A 10,842-nucleotide genomic window follows, 5' to 3' on the forward strand; every position below is an offset into this window, starting at 1 on the left:
CCATGATTTTTCTTTTCAAGAAAATCCAAGACAGTAAATTCTATTTTATTTATATAACGTCAAATCACAACGTTATCTCAAGGCACTTCAGGCAGAACAGGTCATTAACTTCAAGGTCTTAGGTGAGTTGTTATGGAATTAACTGATTTTTTTTTTTTTTTTTTTTTTTTGTCCTGTTCCTTTTTGTGTACTACCCTACATCACTAAGAAACTAGACTACTTCCCCACCTACTAAAAAACATCTTGGTGTACTATGTGTATGCATCAAACCAGCCAGATGATGAATCATTTAACTGAGCTCTGTGACCAGGTTTAATAGAGGTTTATGGGTTGCATGATAAGAGCTACAGTACATCTGGTATAGCTGATGCTTAAACAGAGACAAAAAAAACAAGCCAGTCTCTGTCAACAATGTTGTGTGTGTTGTAGAAATATTGTTTTAATTGTGTTTAGGGCCAATTGTGAATGTGAAAATGTATTGAATCAGTATTGCTATGTACTTTTTTGTGCCCTCTACAGGTGAATACTGTGCGGACAATTCCAGCTCTCTGCTGTCTACATCAAGCTCAAGTGCACTCCCAACCTCTCATTGACACACTCAAGTGGACAACAACAGGCACTTGCCATCAGAGATTACTAGGAAGCTCAAAAACAAAGAGCAGTCAACAGGATGTGAAAGACATGAACTGATTGACCTGATTGTAGGGGAGACCATTGAACCATCTGCCCTAGACCAGGGAAGAAACATCTTAGTGAAATTGCCAGGAAGATTATTTGAACCTATCCTCTGTCATGTTATTGAAGATAAAGTTGTAGGTAGTGGTTATGACTCTCTTACCAAGAAGCTGAAGAGTTGACAACATGATGAGGGGGAAACCTTAATTATCAAAGCAAAGCATCTAGATCCTGATCTTCCCTGGTTTCCTGTGCTGCTTTTGAACCATTTCAGTGAAGAGCAGGGCAAGTTGTTCCTGACAGCTGATGAAATGTGTCTGCCATCTGAAGTTGTTCAGCTTCTAAGCACACCATGCATCGTTGTGTTCACTGATTGCATAATTCGCCATGGGACTACCAGTAAAAATAAATAAACTAAATAAACCATGTGGACCAAATATTTTAACATTTCAAAACAGTATTACGTTTAATTTCATTAAGTATATTTTAGCATATTGAGTGGAAAATTAAGTTAAGGTCAAATTTGGATATGAGTGTTTTCTCCATATTGTGCAAACATGTAAGCCAATTAATGACAAAATATTTTTTACAGTAGTTGACTATGGCTTTTGATGGTCATGATGTTAGTTGATGATGATGCTGTTCTTTTTACTTTAATTGTGACTTTTTCCTCTGTTGTGTACCATCGGCAAGTCTCCCCTGACAGCTGGACACTTCATGATTGCAATAAACCAGACCATCAGGGATGTCAGTGTTCCCAATTTTGGCAAAGGCCTTGTGCTGATGTTTGCAACACACTACTGCCTCAACATCAGTTATCCACCAGAACTGGGAGCAACTCTGGAATTGTTGCTGAGGTAATGCTTTAACACTTGAAGTGTAATTATTTAGTCATTTTTAAACCTTAAACCAAAGAGTGGACTCTGGGCCATGTGAGAGCTTTTTTGTGCATGAACTAACTTTGAAAAGACCCACAGCTGTTCAGAAAACATTTATTAGCCAACAAAAATTTGGGCACCATGTGTTTTTTTTTCTCTGTATTTTTTAAGTTAATGACATAAAAGTAACTCCATTAACATTTAAGCAAAGGCTGATGTTTAATGTTTGTTTACTGCTGGGTTTGTATTTACTTCTTTTGGCTTCAAAAATCAATAAAATATGTAATTTGGCTGTATGTTGACTGTATGTGAATGTATTCATCTTTTATGTTCAAACCTCCATATCTGATCTTATAAGCACAACCCAATGGTGGAAGAGATGACATTAAATCAAAACAATAAAAATTAAATAAAGCTAAAAATAAGAAAGAAAATGAAGTGACAACAGTTAATGCTTTTTTGATTATGATTGGTTGTGGTTGTGTTTGGCAAAGATCACCTCATCCACGGCTATCCAAGAGCAGATGTGATCAATGAAGTGGCTTTATGGGCAGGTGGGAGCAGGAACAGTGCTCTCTGATATCTGCCCTGATGTCCTGCAGCTCTTCTGGACAAACCCCACATAGAGGGTCCATCACAGAGAGGGCCCATTGCCCACAGGCGCGCACAGAGCTCCCTTTCTTTAAGAAAAGGCAAAGGGGAATTCCTTATGTTGGATGCAGCAGTGATGAGAAGCCTTTTCATCCGGCTTTTTCTCAGTCTCCACTGGCTGAGTTAATTACAGGGCCCGGGGCTGCACTTTGAGCTCACTGCGCTCATGCAGGCTCTTGAGAAAAAGCCGCGTGTCTGATTCTCACGACACAGATAGAAACCACACACAAATACACGCAGCACGCGCGCACGCACGCACTCTCGCGCCCGTACGAGCAAGCGGAACCAGTCATCCAGCTGCTCGGCGACATTCCTGTCTGTCTGTCAACAACTTCAGCACACAGACACCACCAGCAGCAGCGAACGACACCGTGGGCGACGTGAGCTGGTTTTAAGGCATATCCCCCGTCAGACCAGCGGGACCTCTGCGAGGATGTGGAGCCTGCTTCCTCCTGACAGACCTCGCTCAAACTTTTGTCGCTAGACACAGCGCGGAGAGGAGGGGAGTTGGGCGCACGACCCGCCGCAGCCTGTGTGTCCGTCACCGGAGGCTATGATGGGCAGACTTTGACTTGATCCACTACGGCACAGAAACACCATGGCTGTGGACGGTAGGCAGCTTTCTGTTGTTTAAATTTCGTTGAATTCTTTGGAAGTTTTCTTTGAAATAGGATCAAACTTCAGCTGAAGCCATGAGTTCGTTAGATACACTCAATACTTGCGAGACCGGTTTGTCAGGTGTTTTAGGGGTCGCGTCTGGTTACAAAACGCCTGCTGTACTATCATCTCAGTATGAACATGGGGTAAAAACATGAGATCAACAGCTAAAAACGCCGCCAATGTCATTCTATCTCCCCAACACCATCCGGAATAAGATACAGTATGACGGAACAGTACGGCAACTTTTAATTCAGAGCTGTATGAGCGCCTGTAGGGACATTGTAGGAACACTATGGTGTTTTGAAGAAACAGCAGGGGGAGGCAGGGTGGTCTGCTGGTGGACAGTGAGCTGGTGCTGAAACGGACAGCTCACTGGAGGATGCCAGCATCACCACTTTGATGGTCTGACTGTTGTCCTCAGTTTTTTAGAGTTACTCTTCATCCACAAATTTCCCCTTACCAGTCCTGTAAATTTCTTTAAAGAAATTTTAGTATCTGGCATCTCAACCAGGTGAAGGTTGTTGCTTTTTGTGGCAGAAATCCTCCAACACTACCAACATAAGCTTTAATCTACAATTTAGATTGAACCAGTATATCAAGTGAAGCATATTGTTGGCAGGAGGCTCTTCAGAGCACATTTAGTAAGATTTTGGTTCATGAAAGTGTTTTCCTATGCAGTGCTGGCAGTATATGTCTTTGTTAATGAGGACTTTTTCCTCCCATAGATGTGCAAAACTAAAGGAGGTAAAAACTCAGTCTGACAAGTGGTCTTAATTAACCGTATTCAATCTCTGAAAGAGGCACATTTGTGTTTACAGCAGCAGCCTGGGGGAGTATTAACACTGTGAGAGGAGGGTTCACATGTGCACAGTCTTGAGGTTACACCTCAAAGACACAAAAAATTGCATATAGAGTTTTATTCATAATAATCCGATGCTGCTGGTTTGCCTTGATGATTGCGGGACTTGGCTTTGCTCCACTCTCAGCGGGAGATGATGAATGACAGAAAAAAAAGGCACAAAGCTAGAAAAACCAAAAGACACTCTTTCATCTCTTCAAACCCTCATCCCCCGTGTCAGCCTCTCATTCTGTCCTCTTTTCAAATTCTCTTAGTCAATTTAAGATATTGAACGTGCACGTTACGCACACACAAACACATCTGCAGAGCTTCAAACACAGCAAGAAAATCCTTCCAATCTGGCACATGAATCAGTAATGACCCATGGCTTTCTGCCAGAATCTGTGCCAGTAACAGTGTGTTTACTGTAGTTGCACACTTTCTTTAATTACTGGGTGTTGGGAAGCCACCTGCTGTTGAGTGGGCTTGGATGTCTGCCTACAGGCCTCTTCGTAATGATGAGAAAGTGGCTTGTCTAACAGCTCCAACATTCACCTACAAGGTCTGCACAAAGTAATAGTTACACCTGAACACTGACTTCCAGGAATCACCCAGGAGCTTGTCCAGGCTCAGATAACTTTGAACATTGCCTCATGCCTTCTCAGTTTAGTGTAGAGCAGGTATGAGCAGATACTTTATAATGAGATCATCCCAGAATGACAGGGTGTCTGGTTGGGTTCAACTCTAGCTTTTGTTTTCAAGTCACGCAGAGGGAAGGAGGTTTTTGCAGAGCAAATAAGTTTCATGCTGTTTCTACATGATCAGTGATTATAGTTAGGCCTGGTTGTTTAATCGTTGAACTTGATGCTTTTATCTCTCCAGCGGCATCCAGTTTCAGTTTCTGCAGGCCAGCTGTGGAGTACAGGGCTCTGCCTGAGGACTTCAAGCACCAGTTGAGTAGACGGACAGGTGGGAATCTAACCTGGCATGACGGGCGAGGACAGAAAACAGCGGGAGGCAGGACAGTGAAGCTGCTGCAGCAGCCGGGCACAGAGTCCCTGCAGGTACTGAACACCTGCATCACCTCAACATGTTCATCAGCACACCTGGTTCCTGGACTGATGTTGTATGATAACCCCCCAGGTTTTCTATCTTTTTTTTCTAGTAGAGAGCACTGTTCCTTTGTAATTAAGCATGATGGTGCTGTGCAAGAAGTAACAGCAGTGTTGCTTCAACTCAAACTGAATTAGAATCAATTTTAGCCGAGATTTCAGCATTCTGGGTCAAAACTGTAATTACCAACTGACGATGTTGGTACTGGTCATTTGATTGATCTGTGTGATGGGCAGTAAAAGTAGACTGTAATATAACTCATATTCTAACAGCCACACTAGCAGTTAACCAGCGGTGTAGCCAGTGTTGTAAGCTGATGCTTAGTCCCATCTTTCATTTTATTACCTCCTATGTTACTCCATAACATACAGAGTGGTGAGGTTACAGGACGACCATTTGCTGTGAGTTTTACTAGTCAGGTCAGACATTAACCATCAACACAACTGGACCCATGACCCAAAGAGAGACAGCTAATGCTAGCTAGACTAAATCACTAAAAGCATTTTCACATTGAGCCTTAAAAACAAGGGCCTTGCGCTCCATGCTTTGCGTTGGTTGGCACAGTATTTACCACTACAAAACTCCTGGTGGTGCTGTATTAAATGGTGCCACTTTAACTACAATGCTAACAGTAGATAACTAGTTTTTAGAGACTCAAGCAGTGTTCTTGTAGCAAGCCTGGTTGCTGTATCTGAACTCTGATATTTTGCCAAATTAATATCTATTTTGTCTTGTCTTGATATGTGGCCAATTTGTTATTGTGCAGTTCTGGAAATTCAGACACACAAGTCGGCTGATTAGTCCATCTTTCAGACCAAGAAGAGTTCAGCAGCCGTTGGCTGCGTACATAGTTCAGTGCAAATCAGGTCAAAGTTCATGAATCCCCCATTTGGCTCGGTGCACCGTGGACATCTGTGCGGAGACATTGCAATGCACCACATACACAGTAGTGAGGAGGTGCATGCAAAAGATCTTTTTCTGCAATTATGTGGAAAAAAATGCTAAAATATTCACAACAGTATCATCATTTACATTTCGATGCACGAAACCTGAGGGGAATTCAGATTTCAGTTTGGATTTAAACATCAGAATCACCAAGTACATGAATTCGGTTTGAATTAATCCTTACTTTGATTAATCCAAACTGGTTCCATCATTTGTAATAGATCATTAAAGATGCACGACAATAGCAAGAAATTGGTAGTGTTACGTTTCCTTTTCATTATCAGTCCCACTGCATTTCTACACACAAGTCATGCAGATACAAAACAAATCTAATGCCTACTTAAGAAGTCATTAAAACAAATCCTTTCCTTGTCGTCTTATCAACATGAGTATACATGCAAACGATCCTCACTGGCGTTCACTAACTTTTCTGACAGATTTCTGTACAGAAAAATCTAAAAGAAAAGATTCGTACTCTGACAAATGCGGCCAGTCACCATCCATTGTTGCAGATGGGCACTTTGTTAGCAGAGAATGGACACTGCTTTCTCCCCCAGCGGGTTTGTGGGCTCTAACATCCTTTTACCAGAGCTTTAAATAGCACAAGTCCTTCAACACTCGCGTTATGCTGCAGCACCACTGTGTTTGTTGACTGAGAGCAGAAAGAAATGGAATTTAATTTGATGGTATGCAGCCTGTGATTGTTGTTGCAGGTTAATAAACATTATGTGACGCCTTCTTTTATAGATCTTTTTATGTGAAGCATCGTCACATCCACTTCCAGTGGAGATTCTGTTCCAGTTTAAATGAAATCTTTTAGTTGATATTCACTTTGTTATCTGATACAGCATTGTGTGCTCGCACAGTCAGTGCCGTCAACGGAGACAATCCATTTGTGCTGTAAACTGGCCTCATTTAAAGCCCTTGGTTACAAGTCAGAGAGTCCACGCCTTTGTCTTCACTCCATGAAAGGCTCTTTAAAAGGCGGCTATGAGCTGAAGCTAAAGCTGCAAACATAGAACTGGACTGGGCTGATAACAGAGTTGTATACACTGCATTGTTTGTTCGCTTCAATCTTCTTGGATGCCCATAATGTAGTGGTCGGTTTATTTTTGTCTTGAAGAACACAAACTTAATCAGTGTTTGAAGAATGTGCTGCACTGGAACATGTGTAAAGTATTTTCAGTCCACAGTTCAGCGTTCTTTTCTCCTTCAATTAGTTGTATTCACTCTTTTTTTTCTACACGTTTTACTCTTATCCACGCGTCCAGTCTCTTCTCTTCTACAGTCCCACACTGTACATGAGAAAAAAAACAGTAAGCATTCATTATAATCCCTCTGTCATCTTTCTATCCCCATCATTTATCCCCCAGCTGCCACTGTAGACACTAAACAAGATTGAAAAAAGATTTGCAACTACTTTTTTGATTTTTGATTTTTCTGACATTGTAGCAGCCAAACAATTAATAACTTAATTTACAAAATAGTTGTGAGGCTAATTAATAATGAAAATAATTATTTGCGGCCTTCGTAGAAGTGGAGACATATGGGATGTTGGTGACAGTATTGCACTCTGAACACAGCCTCTTTGACGTGTTGAAAACGATCTATTATTGATGAATTTAGGAAAATCTTTGCTCCATATTAAACATGTCAGCAACACTACAACTACATTAAAATGACTTGGATTTGCTACTACACGGTATGAGAGGCGGCAGTCCTTTGTGTTATAATTCAGAATACATGTATCTACACAAAGACCCACTAATGGCCACAGTGCAAGATATTAGGAGTGAACCTATCACCAGTCAAGTTATAACTCTAAGTGCTACAAAAGTGAGGGTGTGAAGTGATAAATACTGTGTTCACAACAAACAAAGGGAGTGCATCACTGGGATGAAAGTAAAATGAAAGGAAATCTTGTGCTCTTCAAGTTTCGAGCAGGAAGTCTAAAGATAAAAAGCAAAAACTTACAAAGAATTGTACGACCATGGTAGATTGAAGGACAGCCAGGAGACAAGAAAGAAAAATACAGTTGATTCAACTTGGAAAGGAACCAACACTCTGTCACTCTGAATGGGTCTTTGTCAGATGGATCATTTGTAGGAATTATTCGTAGCAGAGGATCTGATGAATAAACATGTTAGATTGTAAGCCACGTAAGAATATACAGTTTTTTAGAAAAGAAGGAGAAAAGAAGATAATATAATTGTCCATCAATCCGGCATTTCTTTTTATCAGGGAAATGAGTTTTAGATATAAAGATATTTAATAGATTATGAACACAATTGGCATTAATTACAACTTATTATAATATATAATACACAGAATTTCAAAAGTAGCCTGAGAAGAGACTCTAAGCTGCATTAAAAATATACATATAAAAATCATATTTTAAGAACAAATATCTTTCTTAGCTGGAGCGTTTTCTGCATTGATTAAACGGTAACATGTCACTCTGCAGCAGATAGAGTTATCAGCAGACTCATATGTATTAGGCAGACTTCTAGCACAAATCTTCACTCTCTCTTAAATGTAAGCCAGCCCCTTTTTTTTTTTTTCTTTTTTTTGAGGCACCTCTTTCTCACATCTGAGAAATTCTGAGTTGGAGAAACGCTGAACCTGCTGAATTTTTAAAGCTGATTGACTGATCAAAGGCCCAGTTTGATTAGTCCTTCCACAATTTTACATCCTGCACATCTTTAAGATTAAAGAGCTGCATCTCAAGATCACACTGGCCTGCAGCTCCTCTGTCTGCCTTGTTGTAGGAGCTGCTGCTGCTGCTGCTGCTGCTGCATGTTCGCTAATCTTCCTTTACGCAGTGTTTGATCTGCGTGCACATATGGTCATGATCATCTCTGCGTGCTTTAATGAGTTTGAAACCTGTTCTTTCTCATGTATCTTGTCAGTTTCTCATGTATAGCAGGCCCATATTTGTTCATATTTCTGTAACTTAGCCTGTTTGTCTGGAAATATTTGATACTGAATTGTCAGCGTACGAGCTTCATAGAAGACTTGTAACTCAGCAGCAGCGTTCGCAGAGATCGCACATAACGTACACTGAAGAAAAAACATTTGTTTATTGATCTGATTATATATAGATGTGGGATTTTTAATGCCACAGTTCCAGCCAAGGTCAGGTTAAGGCTCAGGCATAGTAGTGGTATCAGTCTTATAATCAAACTCCTGGCAAGAAAGCGAATAATTACATTTCTCAAAAAGTCAAACTAGTTCTGTAATGCATATCAGTCTTCTCTGTATTTATCCGTATGTCTGTCTGGCTGCAGTACCGTTCAAGCGACAGCTATGGGATATATCACACCAGCCCGACACAGCCCAGCCTCATCCGCCCCGTCGTGCTCTGGTCACAACAAGATGTTTGTAAATGGCTGAAGAAACACTGTCCACACAACTACCTGACCTACGTGGAGGCGTTCTCCCACCACGCCATCACAGGTCCCACTGCTAAGATACCCAGAACACACGAGGATTCAAGAATTGCAATTCAAAGGTGAAACAGGATTTTTGATCCCTCTGCTTTCACCTCACAGGCCGTGCACTGCTGCGTCTCAATGGGGAGAAGCTGGAGAGGATGGGATTAGTGCAAGAGACACTTCGACAGGAGCTGCTGCAACAGGTGCTGCAGCTTCAGGTGCAGGAGGAGGGACGCAACCTGCAGCTGCTCAGCAGAGGTGAGGGCGTGTGTGTTTTTAGTTTTTACCTCTCCATTTGCAAACATTGCCTAGAGAAGAATCCTTCAACATTTTGTGAAATATACTTATTCACCTTCTGGCTTAGAGTTAAATGTGAAGATTGATACCAGTCTCATGTCTGTATGGTAAACATGGAGCTTCAGACTGGAAACAGGGGAAACAGCTCGTCTGAAAAAAAAACTACATTAAAGCTCACTAATTAAGATGTTTTATCTTTGTTTGTTTAACTTTGTTTTATGGGTGGTTATTTCTGGGACTATTTCTTGGCTCGGACCAGGAACTTCCTGGGGTCTCCGTTGGTTGCCTAGTAACTGCTCTGAGTCAAAAATTCTCCTGACATATAACCCCCTGTAAAACTGCAAAAATCCAAATTAAAAATTGAAAGATCATACCAGCCTTGGAACAGAGCCTTTCTCAACATGTCATGGTTTGTGTCATATGTTTAGATAACATACAGTATATTGTTTTTTATTCATCATTTATGTTTTCTAAAGGTCTTTAGAATAGAATAGAATAGAATAGAAGAGAATAGAAGAGAATAGAAGAGAATGTGGAAAATAACCCTCAGGAGCTTAATTTATTCAGAAAGACAGAAGAAAGAAATCCTGAATGACAGTTACAGAAGTTGGTTGAACAGAAGCTAGTCTGGATGAAACATTACGACTTCAGCTCTTGACAACATGTTGATTGGTGAGCTTTAGGGGAGCTGGTAGACGCATATTTTTATTTTTGCACAAAGCTAGGCTAGCTGCTTCCAGACAGACACAAGAGTGCTTATTGATCCTCTCATCTGACTGTCTGCCAGAAAACCAATAAGCATATTTCCCCAAAATGCTGAACTTTTGTATTCATCTTTCTCTCTTTTGCAGGTTCCTTTGGAAAGGTGTCATAGCCAGATTGCTGAAAGAAGCCTGTGGACGCTGTGGAATCATGGAATATATGATCAAAAAAACTCAAATATGTGAATCAGATCTGTGGAAAAAAAAAATGCATCCAATGAAGAGTGATATCATGAATTGTGATATTAAACTAAAGTTGGCAGCTTTTCATTCCCCATCTGCACGATGAACAGACACAATCTTCATGGACTGACTATGAACTGTGATGAAAAAGCACCATGACAATCTGTTTTGTCATTCTCTTGCTCTGTTGTGTGATCGATTACAATAACTATTCCTCTGTTACTGCCTCTGCCTTGTTCTCTCTGTCTCTCTCTCTGAAACTTTTTTAAATGTCAGAAAAAAAGAACAAATAAATAAAAACATCATTGCCTTTATTTTTTTTATTTATTTATTTTTTTGCAAATGTCCACCTAAAGGTCAGAAATGTGTGCATTACCCTTGAAAGAGCAGCTGTGTTGAAGCACGTG

At 40.7% G+C, this 10,842-nt stretch overlaps 1 protein-coding gene across 1 annotated transcript; it reads left to right on the forward strand.

The window, feature by feature from the left end:
* The first annotated feature begins 2,563 nt into the window (after positions 1 to 2,563).
* LOC111234925 (sterile alpha motif domain-containing protein 10-like) lies at positions 2,564 to 10,705 on the forward strand. The gene is made up of 5 exons (XM_022763144.1): positions 2,564 to 2,815; positions 4,585 to 4,766; positions 9,048 to 9,216; positions 9,312 to 9,452; positions 10,343 to 10,705. Exons 1-5 carry the CDS (start codon positions 2,803 to 2,805, stop codon positions 10,363 to 10,365), a joined length of 528 nt encoding a protein of 175 aa, XP_022618865.1. The 5' UTR covers positions 2,564 to 2,802; the 3' UTR covers positions 10,366 to 10,705.
* Positions 10,706 to 10,842: the final 137 nt, after the last annotated feature.

Source organism: Seriola dumerili, unplaced genomic scaffold, assembly GCF_002260705.1.
Source record: "Seriola dumerili isolate Sdu_G_001 unplaced genomic scaffold, Sdu_1.0 BDQW01000468.1, whole genome shotgun sequence".
NCBI lineage: Eukaryota > Metazoa > Chordata > Actinopteri > Carangiformes > Carangidae > Seriola > Seriola dumerili.